Genomic DNA, 26,224 nt, shown 5'->3' with positions numbered 1-26,224 from the left:
AGCCCCTATCATAGTGGCCCTTATCACGTTTAGCTCCCTATAGTCGAAGTTGGGTCAACTAAACCCTCATACTACCTAAAATCGAACAATCGGGCCCTCTGCCCTAATAGCGACATAACATCGTTAATTTTCACCGGAAACTCGCCGGAAACACTGTTTTGGGGAAGCCCTTCACCACCACCACCACCACCCACGGTGGCGGAACAATGGCGCCACCTTCCACAGCCTCCACCCCTCTATTTCCTTTCCCTCTTCCTCTCTCCCGCACTACGTCTTCTCCCTCCTCCTCCCCCACCTCCGCCTCTCTCATCAACGCCGCATCCCCCTCTCTCCCCTTTCCCACCTCGTCCAATCCCTAGCCTCCAGCCTCTGCCGCAAATTCACATTATCCTTCTCTACCTTTCCCTGTCTTCCTTGGCGTCATCATCTCCCCTTCCAATCCCCTCTCTTCTGAATCAGACATCTCTTACCAGATTTACCTCACTCGACCGGCAATCACCTTCGTCACATCTGCAACCGCCGCTGCCCCAGGGGACGGTGGTGCTCGACTCTCCTGAGTTCGAATCCCTCCTGCTCCTCTGCGGCGCCAAATTCAATTCGTCGGAGGTGTTCCAGGACGACACGGTGGCGATTCTCTATTCCTCGAGCACTACGGGGAGGGTGAAGGGGGTGTTTCCGGCCAGTTTCCAATGAAAATTAACGATGTTAAAATTAAAATAGTTAACGGTGTTAAACGGTCGTTAAGTCGGAGGGCCTGATTGTTCGAAATTAAGGACTTCGGGGGTTTAATTGGCCCAACTTCGACTATAGGGAGCTAAACGTGATAAGGGCCACTATAAGAGGGGCTTATTTGATACTTAACTCATTAGTATTAAAGGTGGTGAAAAGTGAAAAGTAAGTGGTGGGGTATAGTCCAAAAATAAATAGGAAGTTCTTTTGTAGACGTCCCCAAAAAAAAATTATGAAGTTTTTTCGTGGACAGAAGGAGTAATTGTTTTATTTCTATTGATTCAACAGTAGATACATTGAAAGCTACCTCTATATGTTTTTTTAAAATATTAATCTATCTTCTAAAAATAAACTAATTTTTATTATTATATTGAAAGGTTTTTTATCTTTTCTGAAAATTGGACTGTAATATGTATCTTTTTCTGAAAGTTGGATTGAGATATGAGCTGGACTATGTAAATCCGCCACTGGGATGTACGTTGATAAGGAATGAAAAATATGTGAATAATGAAATCCAAAATTAGTAAATAGAGAAAGAAAATTAACTAAAAATAACAAATAAACCCCCACAAAAGAAAATCAAAATTCATGAGTCCTCGTTCCCTTTCATTTTCCCAATTGTAACACCCCGATAATTTAGATTTATTTTATAAGTTTAATTAATTGTATTTGCTAGTATAGCTTATTTTTTTAAAAAAAAATTACATGATACATATAAATATGCACCATTAGTTTTATCTAGACTATTATTATTATTATTAGTATTATTTTTGTTTCCTATTAGAACTAGAACTCTTTAAAAACTAGTATAAATATGAGATCTATTTTCAAACCCTAAAACAGATGGACACACTAATTAGTAGGGTTTTGGAGAGCTGTGGGGCGCAGGAAACGTGAGGAGCTGGAGTCAGATTTTCGCAGGAAATCAAGTTCTGGCAGTTTCGGGAGAACGGCCATACCTTCCTCCACAGAACTCCGATTCAGGCGAAACAGGCGGCCACGGAAAGCTCTCTCGAAGACGAAGAAGTCGTATTTCTGGGCGAAATACAATTTGAGGACGTTTGAGGCTTCAAACAAAGGCTTGAAGCTGACTGGTCTGTTCAGCTGCGAGTTTGACGAAAACTTTAGAAATTTCAAGAGTTCATATAGGGATGCGTTGGTAGAAATCATCAAAGGGAGTTATCAATTTCAAGAATTAGGTGAGGGATTTTACGCTTATTCATATGGTTATATATGTTTTTATTATCGCGTTGATTACTTGTTTACGTGCATCCTTGACTATGTTGTTATGTGTGATCATGGGATCTAAGCCATTGATCTATGTTATGTGCGATCATGGGATCTAAGCCATTGATCTATGTTATGTGCGATCATGGGACCTAAGCCATTGATCTATGTTATGTGCGATCATGGGACCTAAGCCATTGATCTATGTTATGTGTGATCATGGGACCTAAGCCATTGATCGATCATGGGACCTAAGCCATTGATCTATGTTATGTGCGATCATGGGACCTAAGCCATTGATCTATGTTATGTGCGATCATGGGACCTAAGCCATTGATCTATGTTATGTGTGATCATGGGACCTAAGCCATTGATCGATCATGGGACCTAAGCCATTGATTTATGTATGTGTTTGGTCATGGGACTTAAGCCATCGACTCAAACTATGATTATGTTTGTCAAGGGGCTCTAGTCTCTTGGCGTATGTTTTCAAGTATGATAATGTGATTTAATTATATATGTGACATATATGAATATTTTGTTATGTTCCTCACTGAGTATATTTTCAATATGCTCACCCCTTATCTTCTCAGTTTTGCAGTATTAGAGTCGAGGTGGCCATGGAAGTCGAGAATGACTAGAGATTTAGTATTTCCATAGAAATTTAAGTTGAAACATGTTATTTTTTAGTTTATCATTTTATTTCATGTTACTACTTTAGTTTTGACAAGTTGATTTTAAATTGGTTTAAACTTTTATAATTCAAGAAATTTTATTTTTATCTATTAGTTTTCAAAGATTTTATATTGAAAAGTTTATGAAAATTGGGGTGTTACATAGTGGTATCAGAGCGGGTCTACGTTCCTGTAGACTCGTGCCCAAAAAAAAAAATGTTTTGCTTTCAAAAAGGTTTAAGTAAGCTTAAAAGGTTAGATAAGCCTAGTCATTCGAAACTCATGGGCTGCATCGACTCCAAGGTATGTGTTTTAATTGCTTAAGTATACGACCGTTAGGATGTTTTACATGACTTTTTTTTTTATGATGCTTTTATGTTCTAGTACTATTATGTTTAGCTTCGTTAGAAATAGTTGAAATTGTGAAATCGTTAGATGGCACGGACACGTCAAACTCCCACTAGAGCTCAAGTCACCCTACAAGCACGAATTGAGAAATTGCGCGAAGAATATGAAAGATTAGGTGAACGTTGTGAATTCTTGCGTGTACAATGCGAGAGATACGAAAGGATTAGGAGGCTGCAATCGGTGTACGACTGCTATACATGGAGTAGCGACTACGGGTTCGTGGAACACGTGCGAAGGATGAAGTTACCTCACCATAGAACTAGATTATATGGCTCAAGAATCGTGACTAGAATTTCGAGGACGAAATTATTTTAAGTGGGGTAGGTTGTAACACCCCGATAATTTAGATTTATTTTATAAGTTTAATTAATTGTATTTGCTAGTATAGCTTATTTTTTTTAAAAAAAATTACATGATACATATAAATATGCACCATTAGTTTTATCTAGACTATTATTATTATTATTAGTATTATTTTTGTTTCCTATTAGAACTAGAACTCTTTAAAAACTAGTATAAATATGAGATCTATTTTCAAACCCTAAAACAGATGGACACACTAATTAGTAGGGTTTTGGAGAGCTGTGGGGCGCAGGAAACGTGAGGAGCTGGAGTCAGATTTTCGCAGGAAATCAAGTTCTGGCAGTTTCGGGAGAACGGCCATAACTTCCTCCACAGAACTCCGATTCAGGCGAAACAGGCGGCCACGGAAAGCTCTCTCGAAGACGAAGAAGTCGTATTTCTGGGCGAAATACAATTTGAGGACGTTTGAGGCTTCAAACAAAGGCTTGAAGCTGACTGGTCTGTTCAGCTGCGAGTTTGACGAAAACTTTAGAAATTTCAAGAGTTCATATAGGGATGCGTTGGTAGAAATCATCAAAGGGAGTTATCAATTTCAAGAATTAGGTGAGGGATTTTACGCTTATTCATATGGTTATATATGTTTTTATTATCGCGTTGATTACTTGTTTACGTGCATCCTTGACTATGTTGTTATGTGTGATCATGGGATCTAAGCCATTGATCTATGTTATGTGCGATCATGGGATCTAAGCCATTGATCTATGTTATGTGCGATCATGGGACCTAAGCCATTGATCTATGTTATGTGCGATCATGGGACCTAAGCCATTGATCTATGTTATGTGTGATCATGGGACCTAAGCCATTGATCGATCATGGGACCTAAGCCATTGATCTATGTTATGTGCGATCATGGGACCTAAGCCATTGATCTATGTTATGTGCGATCATGGGACCTAAGCCATTGATCTATGTTATGTGTGATCATGGGACCTAAGCCATTGATCGATCATGGGACCTAAGCCATTGATTTATGTATGTGTTTGGTCATGGGACTTAAGCCATCGACTCAAACTATGATTATGTTTGTCAAGGGGCTCTAGTCTCTTGGCGTATGTTTTCAAGTATGATAATGTGATTTAATTATATATGTGACATATATGAATATTTTGTTATGTTCCTCACTGAGTATATTTTCAATATGCTCACCCCTTATCTTCTCAGTTTTGCAGTATTAGAGTCGAGGTGGCCATGGAAGTCGAGAATGACTAGAGATTTAGTATTTCCATAGAAATTTAAGTTGAAACATGTTATTTTTTAGTTTATCATTTTATTTCATGTTACTACTTTAGTTTTGACAAGTTGATTTTAAATTGGTTTAAACTTTTATAATTCAAGAAATTTTATTTTTATCTATTAGTTTTCAAAGATTTTATATTGAAAAGTTTATGAAAATTGGGGTGTTACACCAATTGTCTCAACCATCTTACTACTAGGGAGAGCATGAAAGAAAAAAATTTATTTGTTTTATAAGGTTTATGGTTAGGTGAAAGGTTAATTATCTATAAGTTCACAAGTTTTGGTCAAATTTCATTTTTTTTTTCATAATTTTTGAATTTTCAATATAATTTCATAAAATATCTAACTTTTCGTAATTTTTAATGAGGTACATTTTCAGCGAAAATAGGAAACTCGTGGCGTTGGGTTTTGCCGACATAAACTCACTGGAAATAACTAAAATGATGTAGTAGTGATTTTAAAAGAAATGACGTTGTTACTGTGCGTCTATTCCACATTAAAATTTAAGGTCATCTCCTCATTCTTTGGTACACTCGATTCTTTCCACCTGCTCCAGTCTCTCGATCATGTTGGGAGATTAAAGATAACATATTGGGGCTATTAATAAACTGAAGATTGCACAAGTGTTGATGGGGCGTAATTGTTCAACGGAGAGCTCGAACAAGATGTCCAGTTGATTTTTGAGTTAACAGAAGATGTGTAATTGTTGATTGCCTACGGTGATTTTGACTTCAAAGAAGCCGACAAATTCATTTAGGCGTTATTACTGTTGTGGACAGCATTTTGGGGGGGAGGGGGTTAAACTTTAAGGTATTGCACAGGGGTTTGGGGGCAGTAGTTCCCGAGCCAATTTTTTTTGGACAGTCCGTACAGTTTGTTTTTGTGTCTAACTACAATTTTAATGGACATAGGATTAAAAATCTATCACATAATATAATAAATAGTTACACTCTTTCTATTGATTCAATAATAGATACATTGAAAGCATATAAAGAGCTACATCTATGCATAATTTGTAAAAATGGTCTATATTTTATAAAAATAAACTAATTTTTATTATTATGTTGAAGAATTTATATCTTTTTTGGAGACTGGGCTGGGCTATGAGCTGAGTGTTCGCTAATTTCTTAGCACACCGCAAGTGCACGGGTGCAATTGTGTATAATGGCAAACAAGGTCGTATTCCACAAAGACCAAATAAAATCAATTCTTATCATGTACTCTAATCCTCTATCTGAAAATCCGGAATGAAGAGTTTTATTTTAAAACTAAATAAATAAACAAAAGGAAAGAAATAAATCAAGCTGAGAAATATGAAGAAACAGATATGAGAAAGATTTCACAAGGTAAAGGTTTCAACAGATTCTCATAACTAACAAGTTCAATTCAATCATCAAGACAATTTTACAATAAAGCAATAAACGAAACAAGATTTACGTGGTTCGGTCATTAAAACCTACATCCACGGGTGTTTTCGAGTTCTTCCACTATACTTAGAAGTAGTTACATTTTACAAGTGTTGCTCCGAAATGAATCACCTCTCATTTTTCATGTACAAGATCCCTATTTATAGATAACTAATTGAGCCTAACCCTAAAGCCCATGAAGCTCAACTTGGTGGTAAAGCTGACTCCCGGCAAGACTGGCTCTGGAAACGCTTCACTCTGGTGGGGCTCTCGGCAGAGCTGTCTCTGGTTGAACTCTGTCTCTGGCATGTTGTCTCTGGTGGATCTGCTCTGGCAGGGGCGGGCGGCTTTGCTCTGGCAAGACGGGTTGAGCTCTGCTCTGGCAGGGCGGGCAGCTCTGCTCTAGCAAGGCGAGTTGAGCTCTGCTCTGGCAGGGCGGGCAGCTCTGCTCTGGCATGTTGTCTCTGGAAGCGCTGCCTCTGGCAGGGCTGTCTCTGGTGAAGCGGGCTCTTCAGGCATCTTCGATTGCGCTGGCACCTCTCGACTGCGCAGGCTCTTCGTATTCATTTATTATCCCGAGTCTTTAGTTAAACCTACGCTGGTTAGTTTATATAATAATAATAACAATAATTAGGTAAAATGTCCCTGTATTATTGCTAAGTACAACGCTGATGGGTATTACAGTCCTCATCACACAGAGACCAAATAAAATCAATTTTTATCGTATACTCTCCTCTATCTGAAAAACCGGAATGAAGAGTTTTATTTTTAAAACTAAATAAATAAACAAAAGGAAAGAAATAAATCAAGCTGAGAAATATGAAGAAACAGATATGAGAAGGATTTCACAAGGTAAAGGTTTCAACAGATTGTCATAACTAACAAGTTCAATTCAATCATCAAGATAATTTCCTAAGACAATCTCATAGCTAGTTTATACCCACTCCCGTGGCATACAAACCGTAAATTACATGCAAGGCTACCGTCCCCGAATCACACTTCTAACATGCAACTCCTAAAAGCTCCTAGGATTAATGTCCTCACAAATACCAATTCCCTTTAGAATTAAAATAAATATGTTCTATGTTCTTAGTTCAGGTAATAATTATCATCTCCCGATATCAAATTAAAACTTATGATTATGCTCAATTGGTGATCAAGAAATAAAGCAAACAATATAAACAAGAACATAAAAGGGAATAATAATATTGATTAATTGAATCAAGCAGTTAGAAATTCAAATCATTTTACTCCCTAAACCATGCGAAAAAAAAGGATTCTAGCCATACATAAACATATGAAATAGAATCAATATATCAAGAAAACAGGAAAACATTCAACAATAAAAATCGTACTCCCTCCGTCCCATTAAAGTTGGCCACATTTCCTTTTTGGTTTGTCCCACTAAAGTTGGCCACTTTCTAAAAATGGAAATATTTATTCTAGTTAAGTCCAATTAGTTCATTTAATTAAAATTTTCTAATTAAATCTAAACCCTCTTTATTTAAAAACACACACACACACTAACACACGCACACAGCCAGCCTTCCTCCCCCCAGCGCCCCACCCCCTTCTCTCTTCTTCTTCGACGGCCGACCTCGTCGCCGACGGCCGCCCCATCCCCTGACCTCCCTCTCACTCTCCCTCGCCTCTGCTCTCTCATGTCTCTCTCGTTACACACGCACACACACACACACCAGAAAATCACCATGGGAGATCTGGTCGTCGACTTTTGCCCGGACCGTAGCCGCACTGAGATGGATCGCCAAGGACGCCGCTGCCATCGATAGCAGGAGTGGCGACTAGGATCTGGCCCTCCACCGCCTCCATCCACCTAGCGCCGCTCCACATCCTCCATTTCTTCCACCCCGCGCCGCCTTCCTCCACCTCCTTGCCTTCCTTCACCCGCCTCCGCCTCCACCTCCCTCCACCAAGCGCCACTCCACAGCCTCCATTTCTTCCACCTAGCGCTGCCTTCCTCCACCGCCTTCACCAATTTGTAGATTTATGGATTTGATTTTTTGGAGTTTGTGGATTTGTGGATTGAAAGGGAGTTGGTGCATTTGTGGATTTGCTATTTTGGGTTTGTGGATTTGAGAGGAAGGAGTTGATTTGGGGATCTAGGAATTTAGAAATAGACATCGCTGCTCTTGGATCCACCACCTCGCCAGAAGATATCTAGTCTCGTCGCCGGCGACCGCCTCCAGCAATGGTCTGAAGAATTTCTTGGAGAATAGGTTTGGGTTTGAATAATTTCTGGCTATGCGATTTGATGAATCTAGTTTGGATGTCTGATTTGCGGTTTGATAGAGGGGAATGGGGCGACCGTCGTCGGCGCCGGCGCCAGCGCCGGCGTCGCCATTGCCGGAACAGATGCAGTGAGAAGGTGGACCATGCTTAATTAACTCCTTAATTAACTCTTTAATTTTGGTGGACCACTTTTAATTAAAACATAATAATCCCCTTCTTAATCTCTGTGCCAAAAAGAATGTGGCCAACTTTAATGGGACGGAGGGAGTAGTAAAATCGAGATTCTTTAGTTCTTGCTCTGACTCCGTTCTCCGTCTTTCACAACTCTCCCAAAAGATAGAAAAAATGGCCAAAGGTCCTTGATAATAAGTTCTTGTGGAATATTTATATGCCCTAGGTCTTGTAGATCCCAAAAAATACCCAAAATCGCATAAACTGATATAAATCCGGAATTTTGGGCGAAAACACGCTCGATCGCTCGGCCGCATGGTGTGCCCGCGTGACCTCGCGCGGCCGCATGGCGTGCCCGCGCGGTAGTCCAGTGACTCCTGACTCGTCACGCAGCCAGGGCATGCGGCCACATGCCTGGACCGCGCGACCTCCGACGCGCGCTCCTCGCATGCTGCCACGTGTCCTCCGACGTGCGGACTTTCCGACGCTCGTTCTCCCTCGTCTTGTGTCCGATTTGAGCTCCGTTTGCGCCTACGGACTCGTCTCTTCGTGTACTTTCTCCAAAAATAATCAATATCTACCCAAAATGAGTCCAAAAAGATGTAAAAATAGCACAAACATGGACGAGTAGTTTATTCCATAAAAATGGGCAATTTAGATAACCCAACAACTCAATAAAGACGCCCAAAACACTAAAGAATAACGCGACATATGAGTGAAAAATACATGTAAATCACTAAGTGATGTAGATATTAAGCTAAATATATTCAATATATAGAAAAAATATTGGGGCTTGCACTGGCTAGAGCCCAATGCAGCCCTTGTGTAGATCCGCCCATGGCTGTGGATAACATCACAACTTCACAAGGTTTGTTTAGGGTTTAGGTTAATTTCTTCTACATGTGCTTGTTACAACTTCACAAGGTTTGTTTAAGGTTTAGGTTAATTTCGTCTACATGTGCTTGTTTCACTGATTTAGGACTTATTATTATTTTTATTTTATTTTCTACATGTACTTGATTGCAAATTTAAAAGAAAAAGAAGAAGCGGCGTCATTTCTTCTTATCTGGCAAATAAGTTACACGTCAATGCCACGTTTTAATTATTCATGCCACGTCGATAAATTCCGATGTTTGTTTTCGCCTAAAATGTGACTCTTGAGAAATTATAGAAAGTTAAATAGTTTATAAATTTATATCGAAAGTTCAAAGATTATGAGAAAAAATGAAATTTAATCAAAGTTTATGAATTTAAAGCAATTAATCCTAAAAAAAATTGTTTGGAAGGCCCAAATCAAAAACAATATAAAACCCAATAAACTAACTCACAACTTAGTGAGTTCCGATTGACATCCCTAATTGAAAGGATTGTCGTCGTTATAGTGATTTCAAATAGTATTTCATGCTCGAGAATTTTGAGATCCTTGCATGCAATTGTTGTTATTTTCTGTATAGTGATTTGGGCTAACAAGTTTTGTTGGGCTGGATAGAAGTCAGCCCATTAGAACAATGAGCACTTTGGGCTTCAACCCAAATAAGCTACATAAATAATTTTCTTTTTTTGCACTGCACATTTTATATCCTCTCTGAAATTGTTAATCATTTATATCATGTTCAACTATGATGCTACAATTTGCGTTGTCTATGGAAGTGGGGTTACTCTGCTCTTCGCTATGTCATCTGTCGATTCAATAATCGTGAATCAACCAAATGTTGGGAACGAATTGACAAAGAAAATTGAAGATCAAAAACTTAAAAACAAGAACAACATAATTTATGTGGTTCGGATATAATATCCTACATCCACGGACGAAACAAGATGAATCCCTTTATTTCACTTTGAGGAGAAAATTACAGACTTCAAGATTGAAGAAGAAGACAACCTTCAGCTGATAATTCTCTCTCCCTCTCGCTACTGTTTTCACTCACCAAAAAACCCCAGCTAAAAATGAAAAATGTAAAGTGTAAAAATGATAGCAGCCAACACTGCGTAAATCTCATGCAAATACCATAACAAACCTTTAACTAATCTTTTCACATAAGTCCCTCTAGTAGAACTTATTTACTGACTAGTCCTTTAGTTATAGAAGTAGCATAAGTAAGGTCACCCACTTTACAAATCTCCACCTTGACCGAAACTGTGATCTTCATCCTTTCGTCTACTACAAACCTTAGCCTTTGATACTTCACTCAAGCTGCCTTTCAAACAACTTGATCAGCTCCATGCAATGATTAAATTTTGATGTTGGCAAAGGCTTTGTCAACATATCAGCCGCATTCTCCTCGGTTGAAACCTTGACAATCTTCACTACACCTTTACTAACCACATCTCTCACGAAATGGTGTCGCACATCAATGTGCTTCGATCTTTCATGAAAAACTTGGTGCTTGGATAAGTGTATAGCACTCTACCTATCACACCTTACTTCCACAGCTTCCTGCTCCACACCAAATTCTGCTAAAAAACCTTTCAACCAGATTGCCTCCTTTATGGCCTCAGTAATAGCCAAGTATTCTGCCTCAATTGTAGACAATGCTACAACTGATTGCTGCATCGACTTCCAGCTGATTGCTGAGCCGTTCAAAGTAAAAACATACCCTGACTGAGATTTCCTAGAATCCATGTTAGCAGCATAATCAGAATCTACATAACCAAGTAGAGAACTTCCCTTTTGTAGCTGTACTTGCTGAAACAGAATTCCACACTTTGTTGTTCCCTTTAGATACCTTAAGATCCACTTCAAACCTGACCAGTGCTCTTTTCCCGGCTCTGCCATGAACCTACTCATAACACTTATTGCATGAGCTAGGTCTAGCCTTGTGCAAATCATGTTATACATGATTGAACCCACAATGTTGGAATATGGAATATTTTCCATAAACCTCCTATCATCATCAGTTTTTGGCTTTTGAGCAACTGTGAACTTGAAATGTTGAGCAAGAGGTACCTTTACTTCCCTTGAATCAGCCATGTGAAATTTCCTTAAAACTTTCATGATATAGTCTGTTTGAACAAGCCATAGATTGTTGCTTCCTCTGTCTCTAATCAGATCCATTCCAAGTATCCTTCTTGCTTCACCTAGATCCTTCATTTCAAACTCATTTTTCAATTCAGCTTTTAACCTCTGAATCTCTGCTTTATCCTTGCTTGCAACCAACATATCATCAACATACAAAAGTAAGTAAGTCAATTCTGATTTCTGATTTCTTCTTAGGTAAACGCAGCTGTCATATTTCAATTTTTGAAAACCAATCTTCATCATATATTTGTCAAATATGAGATACCATTGTCTTGATGCCTGCTTTAATCCATATAATGACTTTTTCAGCATGCAAACCTTCTTTTCATTTCCAGGCAGTATAAAACCCTCTGGTTGCACCATAAATTTTTTTATCTTCCAAATCACCATGCAAAAATGTTGTCTTCACATCCAACTGTTGAAGTTCCAGTCCTTCTTGCACTACTATGGATCCACACAACCCAGCTTACTATGACCTAAATTGGTGTCCCGATCTATCGGACGACTATCATCCCGATTTATCGGGATGTAACTTGGGGGATGCTCCTCCATCCAGCGAGGAGATGCCTTCGGCAGCCCATAGTGCCGCCAAACCGAAGAAAGGCAGCCGGAGAAAAGAAGTCGCCCACAAGATCCGGCATGACAGGCAGGCGCCGGTGGCGGAGGAGAAGAGGGCGGAGGATGATGGAGGAAAGACTGTCCGTCATACCTACACCCCTGAAGAGACGGACATTATCGTCCAAATTTGGATGGAGGAGACAAACGACGCCATCCGTGGGACAAATCAAAAGGAGTACGATTACTGGAAGATGATTGTCGCCCATGTCAACCTCATCATCAGCGCCAACCTCAAGCACCGCCAGATTCAAGGGCACTGGACCCGAGTGGCCCAAGAGGTGCGGCTGTGGGAGAGTATTTGGGTGGAGACGCGCAGCCGGTGGCCTTCCGGCCATTCTGACGATATGCTCCGGGACAAGGCCCAAACTCTTTTCAAAAGTCGGAGCGCAACTAACGCCTCCTTCAACTACTGGAACGCGTGGAAAATTCTCCGGCACAATCACAAGTTCAAGTCGATGTACCTCGAGGGAGACGTGCATTCCTCCAAGAGGACAAAGACTACAGAGGCGGGCGCCTTCACCACCTCAGCGTCGGGCGAGGAGATCTCATCTACCCGGCCGACTGGGAACAAGGCGGCGAAGGCGGCGGCGAGGGCGGCGAAAGCGAAGGGGAAGGAGAAGGCGGCAAGCTCCGAGCAACCATCGGAGTACAAAGAAGCATTGGAGCGGTCCGACCAGAACTTGAAAAAAATCACCGCCGAGTATGCCAAAAAGAACGAGCTCAAGGAGAGGGAGCTCGATATGCAACTCCTCAGTCTGGATACGACGCATATGAGCGATGCACAAAGGATGGCCCACGAGCACATGGTCCAAGAAATGCTCAAGCGTCGTGGACTTATCTAGACTAGGATTTTAATTTATGTAATTTTAATTATGTTTTTATTTTATTTTTTATGTAATTTTTAGATTTTTTATTTTAATGGAATTTTAATTATTAGTAAAATGTGTTATTTAAATTTGAGCAATTAAATTTAAGTGAAAAGCATAAAAATCAAAACTAAAGCTATCATATAAGATATCATGTAACCCCAATGCAGCCTCTTTACACTATGTGGTCCCCCCTCATAAAGTAAGCTATCATGTAACACCAATGCGGATGCTCTTAGAAAATTTTCAATATTAATTAAGGATAATTTAGTAATAATAATAATTTAATTTAAGTAATAAATTTTCAAGGGCATTATGTGCGCACATATTATGTGCGTTTAGCACTACTCTTTTTTGTAACGACAACATCTCAATATTTTGAGACGATCCTACTTAGCTTTCAGGTACCGAAAGTTTTGTCCTGGAATAGATTTACATAATTTCTTGCAAGCTAGGCATTAATTGGTCAAACTCGATATAGTTTAGGGTATAACTAAAAATAAATAAATAAATGGGATATTTTTGACTATCTAGTCTTAAAATTATTTTATTTGTTCTTGATTTTTTATTAATGAAATTTCAACCAGATTAGACCACTAAATAGAGTACAAATCCTGCATTTTGAATTGTTTTAAATGGCATATATAGACATAATACACTAATTTTGGCCGATTTTTTGTTTTACACGCCAACTTTTAAATCGTTACTCAAATACATGAAGTTAATAATTATTGTAATTTTACTACGATTAAGAGTTTCACAAATAATTAAAATTGGTCATAATCAAAACGACGTCATTTCAATTGGAGCATTATCATGTCAAAGCCAACTCACTCATGTTATGCCATCAGACTATCACACAAATTTTGTTTTGGACGATAATCTCAGTCATGATAAAAGTACAACAATTGTTTTTTTGAAAATAACAATATAACAATTGCTAAGTTCATATATTTTTATATCAATTTTAGAGTTGATGTACAAAATAAAAAAATTAACGACAATTGATCTATTTTAAAGCAAATATATTAACCCTAAATAATAGGAGAGCAACAGAACCCATGAAATTACTTACTATATTTTATGGTGAGTTGCATCTAAAATTCTGAAAAGGTTTGGACAAACAAGTAATACTATTCAACATAACAATTACTATTCACTCACTAATTAATGGATTGTTTCACGTCATTGTAGATGCTACAACTCCTGCTGAATTATAAATACTCCCATCATATGCGTGTGTCTGATTCCACGGGACTCGTAAAAAAAAGAGTGGATTTTTAAAATGGCACTTTCATATTGTAAAGATAAAAAATGTCCACTAAGATAAAAAACTTAAAAAATGTCCACTGTTACCAAAATACCCTTCACATTAAAAATTAAAAAAATGTCCACTTTACATCACCCCTTTAAAAAATCCCGCAATTCACAACCCGTGTGAATTCACAACCAAAATTTTTTGGTTGTGAATTTACACTAGTTGTGAATTGAGAATTCACAACCAATCGAATTCACAACCAGAATTTTTTGTTTGTGAATTCACAACTAGTCGAATTCACAGCAAAAATTTAATTCACAATCAGTCGAATTCACAACCAAAATTTAATTCACAACTAGAATTTTTTGGTTGTAAATTCACACCAAACGAATTCACAACCAAAATTTAATTCACAACCATATTTATGTTGGTTGTGAATTCACAATCAGTCGAATTCACAACCTGAATTTAATTCACAACTAGAATTTATTTTGGTTGTGAATTCAAGTAGTTGTGAATTTGAGTTTTTAAAGTTTGAATTCACAATTAAAACTGTAATTTATTTTGATTGTGAATTCGAGTTTTAGTTGTGAATTAATAGATCTGGTTGTGAATTCAAGAATATTAAGTTGTGAATTCATAGATGTGGTCGTGAATTCAAAAACATTAAGCTTCTGTGAATTCATAAATTTGGTTGTGAATTTAAGAACATTAAAAAAATAATTATACAGATATTATTCGAATCAATTCAATCTACAATTAAAATACAACAATTCCTTTGAATCAACAATCTCAACATTCAATCTCGGAATCAACAATCTCAACAGATCTTAGAACGAAAATCATTCACAGACGTATCAGATCTAAACTTTTTTTCAAGGAAGTAAAACAAAAATCCCCAAAATTACTCAGATATGGAATTAGGGTTTTTTTTTACTGGGAAAACGCGCCGCCTCTGAGCGCGCTGCACTGCGCCTTTCCTCTCGCCGCCGAGACCACTTCCCGGCGGCCTCTGCCAGACGCCAAACACTGTCCTCAGCAACACCGCCTCCGTTCTGTACCGTGAAAGAGGAGGAGGAGAAGAAGAAGCCGAAGGAGCACCGCCCCTACCTGACGTCGGAGATGGCGGAGGCGACGAGACCGGGGCAGAGACGACGAGGCCTGGGCGGCGGCGCTTTGCGGCGGGGGGTGAAGCAGAAGATGGCAGAGCCGACAAGGTCGGGGGCGGCGGCGCTTCGCGGCAGGGGGCGAAGCAGGAGATGGTGGAGGCGACGAGGCCGAGGCGGTGACGCTTCGGATTTCAAGCCCCAAGCCGCCTGGAACCCTAGATCTACCACGCCTGGAAGTCTAGAACCCTAGATCTGCAACATCCCCCCACAACCACTGTCGGATTTGAACCAGCAACCTAAGGATTAAGGCGGCGGCGGAGATGAAGGCGGTGGAGATAGACGGCGGCGGCGATGGAGATGAAGATAGTCTGGAACCCTAGATCTACCACTCCACGCCGCAGGCGATGAGGCAGGGGCGGCGGTGGACGACGTAGAGGAGGTCGGCGGCGTGCGGGCCTCACGGAGGAGGAAGGTGGTGGCACGGACGGCGGTGGAGGAGGAGGTGAGGAGCTCCAGGCACATGGGGAAGATGCGGCGGAGGTCAGCGACGGTGATGCGTGGAGAAAGAGAGAGAAGAGAATGAGAGAGGAGAAAGATGCGTGGAGGGAGAGAGAAGAGAATGAGAGAGAGAAAGAGAGAGTACATGTATTTAAGAGAGGGTATTTCTGTCTTTTCAACTACAAAGTGGATAGTTTTTATCATTTTTATCTTAGTGGACATTTTTTATCTTTACAATATGAAAGTGGCCAGTTTTATATATTTGCTCAAAAAAAAAACCCACCATTTTAGAAAAGTAAATGAAGAAAACATAGACTTAAATCCAAAAATGAAATAATTCTTTTATTTTTTTTAAAGTCCACATACATTGCTCGATTGAGCAACTTTGAACTTAGTGTATCAAGCAATCCTTCAAACACTCATCTCGGTGTATAATCCAAACTATCAATGTCATCTATTCTAGGGATGTTAATCGAGCTCAACTCATTCAATTTCGAACTAGCCTTGGGATTATCTTACATTCAAACCAACCAGGCTGAATTTTATTCTATCTAGAAATTTTCAATTCTAACTCTCGTTTTATTCAGATCAATCCGTCACAAGTAATATAATACATAATGTTAGAGGTGATATGGAATGAAGTATCCCAATTGTTACACATGATACTATTGCACTAACTCTAACTCAAAGATTTTATCAATTTTGAGATAAAATCTGTACGAGGAAAAATCCCATGAAATTTGTTCAAGGAATAGTAGAAGTCCTAAGCAGGGAAGGAGATGAGTTGAAGATTTCCTGTCCAAGCTCATTTATTTTATCAATCAGCATTATTTGCTCTGTTTCAAGTCGGATAAAGTGTTCTTCTTGGCTCTCATGCAGGCTTTCAAGCTCACTCAGCGACTTCGAAACCGCCTCGGAATCATCGTCGTCGACCTGCGATCGGAGCTTGATCATCGTCTCCTTGATCTACAAGAAGCCAAGAATAGTTTCCGGTTTAGGTGTTCAATCAAACAAAAGCACAAGTTTTGATGCTAGAATAGGCAGTTGTATGTGTTTTCACCTGGTTTAAGATTTCGTGGCGAACTTTGGTAGGGGATGAATCGGCATCCACGCTCGATTTCTTCTCAAGTTCGGGGACTTTTCTCGTGACTTGGATGTGGATCTCCCCGCGTTTCACTCCTTGCAGCGGTATCCATTTGTCGGCCATCTGATTGGGAGCTAACATCTGATACTCAACCACGCAGTCACCTATGCTGGATGTCGGCAACAAGGTGTTGTGATCTTTCACGTGCAGCGTGAGTGGGCTTCCATCATCGGGGAATTCTAGGGTTTGGTGCCATTTTGGACTCAGTGTTTTGTACATAACCTGCAGAGACATGATGTGGTATGGTGAGAAAGGAGTGAAATGGAGAAAACCCGTCGCTGATGATCATGAACATTCAATTTCAGATGTGATTGAATCGGTGCTATGTAGTTCCAAATATAGTGGGAATTTTTCAAGATTATTGTGAACATATAATCCTAAAGCAACACCAAGTTCATATAATGAGTGATACGAATTTCTGGTAGGCGTGCGTAGACTACGGGCTAAGGAGTCGTTGGAGATGGACAAAGTATAAAATCTAAAAAGGAAAACTGTTGAAATTTTGAATGCATCTTACCTTGGTACTTCTCTTCAAGTTGCCATAGTGTATCCTCACATAGGGATCACTCGTTCCTCGGAGATCAGCAGCAACGAGATCTCTTGCTTCAATTAGAACGAGTTCTATCCAACCATTAGTCCGACCATGTGAACCCTGACATTACCAAGAGATAAAATGAAAAGGATGCTTTCATCAAGTCTTAACTAAAATGAAATGAAATAGTGACCATATACTATAAGCTATTCATACATACCCTTGAATTTTCAAAATCATCAACTTTTATCGCTTCTATCTGAAGTCGCAGCTCTCCAGAATTGACTTTTTCGAGGGGAATGTACACATCTCTTATAGAACCTTCCACAAGTCCTTCCAAATTCACACGTGCACTGCCAATGCTCTCATCACCAAGTGTTTCCTCGGTAAAGCATTTTATCTTCAAGTATTCCCCGCCTCCTATTTCGTCGAATTCAAACTTCTGATTCCAAGTAGGATTCGGAGAATGCGGGGCCGGTTTTGTTCTTTGGACAACCTGGAGAAGACACATGTACAACGAACAAGTCCGTGTTATGTTTGTGTTCTGCTAAAAAGTTCACTATGTAATACGTAATATTGAAATGAGAACTTAGAACGAAGACAACATGTTACATGGCTGCAGCAACATAGTAAGAGGAGATACGTACCTTGCCATACTGCAGTTTAACGTAGGGGTCAGATTTCCCGATTTTGTCCTTCACGAGGAGGTCCTTGCCCTCAACCACAGTTACACAAATTTTCCTCCCGGTTGTGGAAAAATAGTTCGATGAACTACTAAGTGAATGACGCGAGCTTGCACTCAAATTAGTCGAGGTATGTGAACCATCAGCAAACAGCCACTCCTTTAGTACAAGCCTCACGGTAAGCTGTAAGGCAGTTTCCAAAGCAGATCGTTAGTGGAATGCCGCATGGCTTGATGAAAATAGTGTTACTGTTCGGCTAAACTATCAGTTGACGGGGTCAGTTTTTGTTATGAATATTATTGAGTCCGTGACACAATTTATCGGATAGCATCAAGAAAGACTTTGGACCAGACAAATTTTAGCAGTGAAACATTCTATTTTCATCTTTTTATCAGATGTAACTGTAGAACTTCTTCATATGTCATGAACGGCCGTCACCAAATGTTATCCTCTAAACATCATAGTCTAGACTCTAGATGACTATAAAAGTACAGCCGAAACAGAAGTCTAAGTTCTGCGTCATCCTGCAAACAGATGAGATGATGACGCATCTGAATGAGGTGGAAAAACTGAAAAAATAATCCCTGTACCTCGACAATTTTGATGAACTATTAGTTCGTTAGGAGTTCAGAAAATACCTCTCCTAAATTAACCCCCTCAAACGGAAGTGTCATCTCAATTTCTTTTCCACAACCGTCAGCATGTTTAGCAATCACACTGTTATTATCTCCGATGGCCCAAAATATGGTAGAATCATCTTGAACGTATCTAATCTGCATTGTTGCAAAGGTTTGTATAAAGTTCTCCATCGAGGTAAAATTTTATCAATGCCGAGAACCCAAAACTAAGCATACTTGAGACATATAACCAATCAGCAAAATTTGATAATCCGATTGAGAACCAATGAGTATAAATATGATAGTTTTGTTTTGCATTTGAACAGTACGGAACTATTTATCGGTTATCTGAAACAAAATTTGAACCAACTACTAATAACTCTAAATCCACATCACAAAACAAGAATTAGAGATTACTAGGTTAGAATAAACATACCTTAACTTCACAGCAAGTAAGATAGTCATACTTTATACTTCCAGGCGTGCGTTGATAGAGATGAAATTTAAGAATTCCTGCATTTTCATGCAGGATTAGATTGAATGTTGTGTCCCACTTAGGAGAAGATCCTGCTCTCACTTCTGTTTTCCTGGTTAGTTCCTCGAGTTCTATCTCTACAAATGTCTGAAGCTCTTTGGTTTCAATGGGGGCATCTGGATTTGAACAGTTGAATTGCTTCGAGGAACCATTGCCCTTCAAGTTATGACCCAAAAGCTTGCTAGCTGAGAGCACAGTTACATATAATATACCACCGACAGCTTTCTTGTGCAAGTCTTCTGGTGGCAAAGCAAGACACTGACGACGGGGCTCAACCATTCTCTTATTCAATGTCTCAGTAGCTAGTTTGACCTAAAAAACAGTATATGTTCCACGTTTAAAATGTGCTGAAAATACAATATGACATGTTATAATTCTTATGATGAAACGGGGTGGTAACGACATTCAGCTCTAAATAAATTATGCATCCTTTACCAACTTTAAGTCTTTAGCTAATACTCCCTCCGTCCTGAAATAGTGTGCACACGAAGCTCTGGCGGGTTTTAACAAATGTTAGGTGAGTGTGTTGTGAGTGGAGAAAGAGACTCACTTTTGTTGTGTTATGATAATGAGAATAAAAAATAAGGGTTTGTAGTGGGGTAGTGTCTAAAAATGGAATGTGCACACTTTTGTGGGACGTACCAAAATGGCTAAAAGTGCATACTATTCCGAGATGGAGGGAGTATTAACTAAATGTTTTCAGAAACGCTGTGTTGTCCAGTATTTTTAGAAACATAGAAGAGAAACGAAAGGCACATTAATCAAGATGTGAAGCTAATTTATACTATGTGATTTTCCATAACTTTTACAAGAGGAAAAGTGTTTGATCCATACGATGCCTTCCAGTAATTTTAGAAACTTGGACAGAGAAGTATAATGAAGCTCTAATCAAGATGTGAAGTTAAATTAGATTCAGCAATTTGCCATAACTGTCAAAAACCACATCAGTTGCAATTACATAAAAGGATTCCAAAGGTTTGGTGCCGGTGGTCGTTTTATAGGCCATTCATCTGCACCGTTAGCTTAATAACGAGTTCATATTGAAGTGGCGTGAGATTGAAAGCCTATAACTACAAGGAGTTTGATAGATTTAGAGCTAAAAAAGAGTAAAAGCAAGATTATTTGTTAATTCAAAGATCATGACAATTTATTTTCCATAAGATTATTTTTCCAGCATGAGTCAACTAGTTTGGAGTCTAGTGCCTTGTCTACCTCGATCAGTGTTCGGTGTTGCTTACATGCAACTAGCAGAGAGGGATTCTATATGATACAAGTTTTGTAGTAAATGTTGAAATTTTAGAAGATCGTTAAATCTTTTTCAGCTCTGCTGTTGCATTGGTGACATGTTTAAATTTAAGAAAACCCTATCTATATCTCGTGGGTAACATAACGGTCTCGAGTTTCAAGATATTTCATCATAGACAACATTGGTGAAAAATCACAATACATACCAGCCATGAAGAAACACCTGGAAGCTCCGTTGCTGGTAGAGACTGGCTTCCACCACTTCCGAAAGCGACGCCAAGTCTGACCTCAGGAGTCGACACAAAGCAGTATGCTATCGCTTTTCCTTCTAATATTGGCATGAAAAGAAGCTGCACAATGCAAATGTCACAATATTTTTCAGAGGAAATATGGATCCTCAGTATTGTCAGAATTGTTTGCAACAATTACTTAGATCGTTATAAATTTTAGGTAAACAATTACATCGACTTCCTCTTCCCTTCAGAGCTGATAGACAAGAAAGAAGAGGATACAGGAAAAAGAATGACATAATTCAATCATTGACAACATGCCAGGAAATTCGTAATTAATATTTAATTGACAAACCACTCCATCTAAACATCACCTGCGTTTAACATAAAATGCATAACTTGTGTAAGACCATATTGAATGAAGTTCCTAAATCTACCAGCCTTACAATGGCTATAAGGTTCATCAAGTTGTTCTCTATAGGTTCTTCATGGTATCCGGGAAAAAAATTAAGAGCAGAACACAACAGAAAGTATTGTAACCGACATCCTTTAAAAATCAATGCAAGAAATAAATCAGATGATTGTAATCACAAACAAGAACTGATACAGAAAATACTAAGAAAAAAGAGAACGAGATTGATGCGTACATTGCCCTTGACGTGGATGCTGTTTACAACAATACGAGCTGTCCCCATTAAAGGCATGGCTAACTTAGCCGACAACAGTATATTTACGTCATCTGAGTCCCAGTCAAAACTACAGCGCAAGATTCGCTGCTTCATGCAAAATTATAAGGTATACATGCGAGAGAGAGAGAGAGAGAGAGAGAGAGAGAGAGAGAGAGAGAGAGAGAGAGAGAGAGACTGGATTAGGAAGATCAGTTTCATAAAACTATGCTAAAATATTAAGGAGTTCAAAGAATTACTGGTTATAAAAGTTTTATAGAAGATTAAAACTTGATTTCACTATATATGATTAATGATTGAATAACATATCTGTTTGTGTACGGATGAGGATTACCACTCCCTATCTTTCATTATCATGCTGAACAATATTTGCAAGAATTTTCCAAGTCCCACCTAGTGATAATGTGAGATTTTTTTCCAAACTGTTGCATGCCAAAACCGGGAAAGATGTCACCAATTATACTAACTACCAATCCATGTTCTCAGCGTACAGGGAATTTGTATGCATGTGACTCATTTATTAGTTAATGTTAGTTTCTTCTGATCATTGAAGAAAATAGAAGTATCGTCCGGACAGTTCTATCTTCAAAACAGCAATTTTTTTTACTTTTTCCCTTAAAAGAGTTTCTGTAAACAACTTTTAGTCATCACAATTTTGATATAAACAAAATTACAATCAGAAAAGGTTGAGAATGAGCAATCTATTAGGCACAAGCCACACAACAGCATCATATCTTGAGGTTTTAGTGTTCATGAGATGAAACCCTTCAATTTATTAAAAAAAATTGTAGCTTATTAGAACTCTTCTATTTTACTAATGGAAGCAATATTTGCATTTAATAAGTAAATAATGTCAAACCTGATCACCTGATGTTGCCCAACAGGTACCCTGCAGCCCAAGTAAAGGAGGGCGAGAGCCAAGAGAAAATCCTTGTAACTCAATCCTTTCCTAAATATGTGTAATGTTTCATAATATTAATACCGACATGATAGAAAATTATTTCTTCACATGATAAAAATAGAGATTTGGGACTTACAATTAGCCTTGATTTCCGATGCTTCAAGCGCCGCTGTGTAATTATTACAAGTTAATAAGTAGTAGATACGTAACAACTCTTCTCTATATCTAAAGATGTGTAGCAGGAGCAGATTTGCATATAAATATATAATTTTGGAAAGGACATTAAGTTCTATATCAATGTACAATGATGCCATGGAAATCATGTACTGAACCATTTCCGACCACAGAAAATCTGGAATCGTGAATGAAGTAACACATGAAATAGTTCGATTGGAGCAAACGACAACTATTTCTCCGCAAGATGAATAGGAAATGGCTCATATCCTAGAGTAAGTGGTGCAAGATTGTTGTGATAGAAACACCTGTTATTCTAGGAAATGGGAGAAAGACGGGGATTCACATGAACGGACAGGTTGCAGTTGAAGAAAAAAGTTCTGGTTTAGTAATTGATAAAACCTGTCAAATCCTGTCTGTTATAAATATCTAACACTACTTCCACAACTTCAGCATGTTTTACCCAAGCTAAAACAGCATGTCTACTCTTAATTAGTTTATAATTTTAGATGCAGGAGAAATAGATATCTATAGTTTATGATTTCAGTGTAAAAGTCCGCATATGATTTTTGCCAGTTGAAAACAGAGCAAGCATAAAACCAATAATATAGAATAGTTACGTCATTGGTGAATATAATTTGCATATAAATATGTATGTATACACACAATGTATGGTACGTATATCAGCAGCTGCATAAATAGACTGGTAAACGAAAAATCAGTGATTAAAAAACTAAACAATTATTCAGGATTTCACATCACCTTTTTCTTTTCTCTCTCTATAATTACAAGTGTATGAATGGAAATGTTGAAGAACAAGAAATATGGAGATCAGAATAGTTACCTCGACTATAGACGCAAATCGTGAAGAAAGCTTTGGGTTAATATAGTTAAGCCAAACTTCCATTAACAGCTTGTTCAGCCATTCACAGTGTTCTAAAGGTGTTACTGGCTGTACATATATGAAGAACAGTCATTTCTTATAATGTACAAAACAAGGAATAAAAACAATGTGATCCTAGAAATAAAGTGAGTACATACTGAAGCATGTAGTGCTACTTGCATCCATTTCTTATTCAAGTCGTCTACAATGTTTCGTTGCTGATAACTTCCATACTGTGAGGAAACAAAATACCAGTCAGCAAATGATATGGCCATCTAAATATGCCTCTACTTATATTGATAATTTCTGCATAAATGATCAAACTCACATAAATATGAAACACACCGGATTTCAATTTATCTGTCAGATTAAAATTTCACTTTTAGTAACCATTCTAACTTCATTTTCTTCTACAGAGAATACAAACAACAACTAGTAGTATAAGATTTGAGATAATGTGCACATTTATGAGACGAATCTTTTCCTAATTTTCAATTTGAATATAATGATAATTGGCATTTGGCAGTGTCACTCAGCTGGTTTTCTGTTTTTGTTTTTTGTCAGGTTTCCCATTTACTTGAAAGTCCATGTGATCTGAATATGACAACACTACTGGAAGAAAATAAGTCTCCCTGCCATAATTTCCTTCATCTAAATGTTTATAAACGAAAGTTATGGGTTAACCAACTAGACAACAGTGCAATAATTATAAACTTTCTACGCAAAATACCCAACACATCAGGTACCATTTTCTTCTTTATCAGAAATATTCATAAACAGATACTATCCTTTGATACTTGATCCAAGTTTATCAATTTACCATCAAATTAAGGCATAATTGAATTAATTACACAAAATAGAAAATACCCCAGTTGTTTCCAAATTATAGTTATAATAACTTGTTTGGGCATCATCAATAAATATGACTTCTGCCGAAATTTGTGTTCAATACTTTGCCAAGTATAGAAATGCTAAGGGCATAGCCACAACATTATGATAACGAATTCGAAGATGAAGCAAATTCAATAAGGCTCAACACATTGAAATAAATAGTTAAACACACTCCTGCCCAATATTGGCTGCAATAACTTATTTCTAGTCATATTTTTTTGCACTTGATCTCGAGAACAACAGGACATGTACATATGCATGCCCACCATGAGAATTTCATACTTTTCAACCCCAATGAGTCACAAAATTGGGAACATTTTAGAATTCTTCCCACCATCTATCAATCTTTCATCAAAGTTGAAGTGGTCCTGTCTTGAGAACAGCACCAAATACATTTACATCTTTCCTAAGAAAAAAAAATTAAACTTTCAAGACAAGTGATCCTAAATAAGAAACATAATTAAAGCGTCCCGTGCCACATGCCAATTGCAGATCAAAGCCAAGTACAGAAAGGCATGATTTCTGCTGGCCTTAATCTTAACAACTTTCCTTCCTTCTAGTGCTTAACTTGTTACAGAAAACTCAACTATGTTTCTTCCTTACAACACGATGTTAGTCTCTCTATCGGCAAATTCCCCTTGTTCGTACATCAATTAATCGAGACAGTGATCTAAGTCCATCCCAGAGGAACGAAGGTAAACTAAACTAACTACTAACCCCCTGTCATCAATTCAAGCTAAATAAATACAGTTGACCAACAACATGTTTTGCTGCAACCACAAAGACATTATCAACACCACAACATATATTTCCAAAGAATCAAACAAGATTTCATAACAATACATGATCCACAGCTATAATCACATGAAAACAAGACAATCCTGATCATCGATAACTACCTGAATTGTTGCCCAAACAGCACAACCAAGAAGAACCCAATTTGACAGAGAGAAAAACCACTTCTCCACAGCCCAAAGGAACAGCAGCAGAGGTACAACAAACGGAAGCAGCGGCTGCTGCTCCAGCAACTTGTACCATGACTCCACCGCACCCTTCACGTCAAACAATTTCTTCTTTGTTCTTGCCATACGTCAATATGCAGAATAAAGACTCTCACTTTCCTCCAAAACTGATCATGATTTTGAAAGATCAAGAATCTCGAGGGTTGCCCAGAAGCAGAAACGATTCTTTTTTCTTTTCTTTTCTTTTTTGCCCCCTCAACTCCTTAGTTAAACAATGATTATACCGTTAGAAAGAGGGAAAGAAAAATTGGGCCCATCAAGAATTCAGCGCTTAGTGCAATTTTGTTCATCTTTGGCAACTGAGAGAAAAGTAGCTCCAAATCATTTGCTCGAAATCCAAAGGGCAAAAAGAAAAAGTAGTGATTTTTATATATAACATTGAGCAGCAAAGCTGAAAAGTAATGGTTGTGGTCAAAGTGAGAGAAGATTTTAGTTAAGAACTAAGAAGAAACAGCGGCAGCAAAAGAAAGGTAGTTGAAGGTAGATTTTGGTTTTCTTATTTCGGATTTAATACGAACCAGCTGTTCTATTACAACCGTGCTATATTTAGGATTTTTATATTACCGTAATAGATTTATGTGTAAAATTGTAGTATCAAATATCACGCAATAAAAAAAAATTAGACACATAATTTTGTGACGCGAAATAGCATGAAAAATTGCAACATTTTGTTGGGGGGAGGGGGGTCAACAATTCTATGTGGTCCCCATGATTGTGTTGAACATATAAAAGTTGTCTTTATTATATACCAACTTTCGACCGGTACATATTTTCTTGTAATTTATATATTTTATGTTATTTTTATAATGATTATATAAAATAATTTTTTATGTAAATTATTTATAT

General features: G+C 38.2%; 2 protein-coding genes across 3 annotated transcripts; one reads left to right on the top strand and one right to left on the bottom strand.

The window, feature by feature from the left end:
• The first annotated feature begins 11,932 nt into the window (after positions 1-11,932).
• LOC131018473 (uncharacterized) lies at positions 11,933-15,517 on the top strand. The gene is made up of 3 exons (XM_057947192.1): positions 11,933-12,184; positions 12,593-12,771; positions 15,268-15,517. The coding sequence occupies exons 1-3, from the start codon at positions 11,933-11,935 to the stop codon at positions 15,515-15,517; spliced, it is 681 nt and encodes a 226-aa protein (XP_057803175.1).
• Positions 15,518-16,393: 876 nt separating this feature from the next.
• On the bottom strand, positions 16,394-25,901 carry LOC131017907 (uncharacterized). Of its 2 annotated transcripts, XM_057946646.1 has the most exons (14): positions 25,256-25,901; positions 23,624-23,698; positions 23,427-23,534; positions 22,545-22,577; positions 22,367-22,456; positions 21,469-21,594; positions 20,798-20,941; positions 19,248-19,658; positions 18,833-18,967; positions 18,159-18,377; positions 17,732-18,007; positions 17,497-17,631; positions 16,896-17,201; positions 16,394-16,801 (listed from the first exon to the last, which is right to left on the bottom strand). In XM_057946646.1, exons 1-14 carry the CDS (start codon positions 25,442-25,444, stop codon positions 16,580-16,582), a joined length of 2,469 nt encoding a protein of 822 aa, XP_057802629.1. In that variant the 5' UTR covers positions 25,445-25,901; the 3' UTR covers positions 16,394-16,579. The 2 variants fall into 2 exon arrangements, with proteins under 2 accessions (XP_057802629.1, XP_057802630.1); XM_057946647.1 differs by lacking the exon at positions 21,469-21,594 and having other exon boundaries at positions 25,256-25,865.
• Between the last annotated feature and the right edge of the window lie 323 nt (positions 25,902-26,224).

The sequence above is a fragment of the Salvia miltiorrhiza genome, chromosome 3 (genome assembly GCF_028751815.1).
Source record: "Salvia miltiorrhiza cultivar Shanhuang (shh) chromosome 3, IMPLAD_Smil_shh, whole genome shotgun sequence".
Taxonomy (NCBI): domain Eukaryota; kingdom Viridiplantae; phylum Streptophyta; class Magnoliopsida; order Lamiales; family Lamiaceae; genus Salvia; species Salvia miltiorrhiza.
The sequence above is the reverse complement of the archived record's forward strand: the minus strand, read 5'-3'. Positions and strand labels throughout refer to the sequence as shown.

Excerpts from the sequence above, each read along its gene's own strand:
- LOC131018473 (XM_057947192.1), top strand. The coding sequence starts at position 11,933 with ATGGATCCACACAACCCAGCTTACTATGACCTAAATTGGTGTCCCGAT. Across the intron at positions 12,185-12,592 it reads AGGATGATGGAGGAAAGACT|AGGACAAAGACTACAGAGGC; the intron begins GTCCGTCATACC and ends CATTCCTCCAAG. Across the intron at positions 12,772-15,267 it reads TACAAAGAAGCATTGGAGCG|CAACACCGCCTCCGTTCTGT; the intron begins GTCCGACCAGAA and ends CACTGTCCTCAG.
- LOC131017907 (XM_057946646.1), bottom strand. The coding sequence starts at position 25,444 with ATGGCAAGAACAAAGAAGAAATTGTTTGACGTGAAGGGTGCGGTGGAG. Across the intron at positions 18,378-18,832 it reads AGGGGGTTAATTTAGGAGAG|CTTACCGTGAGGCTTGTACT; the intron begins GTATTTTCTGAA and ends ACTGCCTTACAG. Across the intron at positions 17,632-17,731 it reads ATGATTTTGAAAATTCAAGG|GGTTCACATGGTCGGACTAA; the intron begins GTATGTATGAAT and ends TGGTAATGTCAG.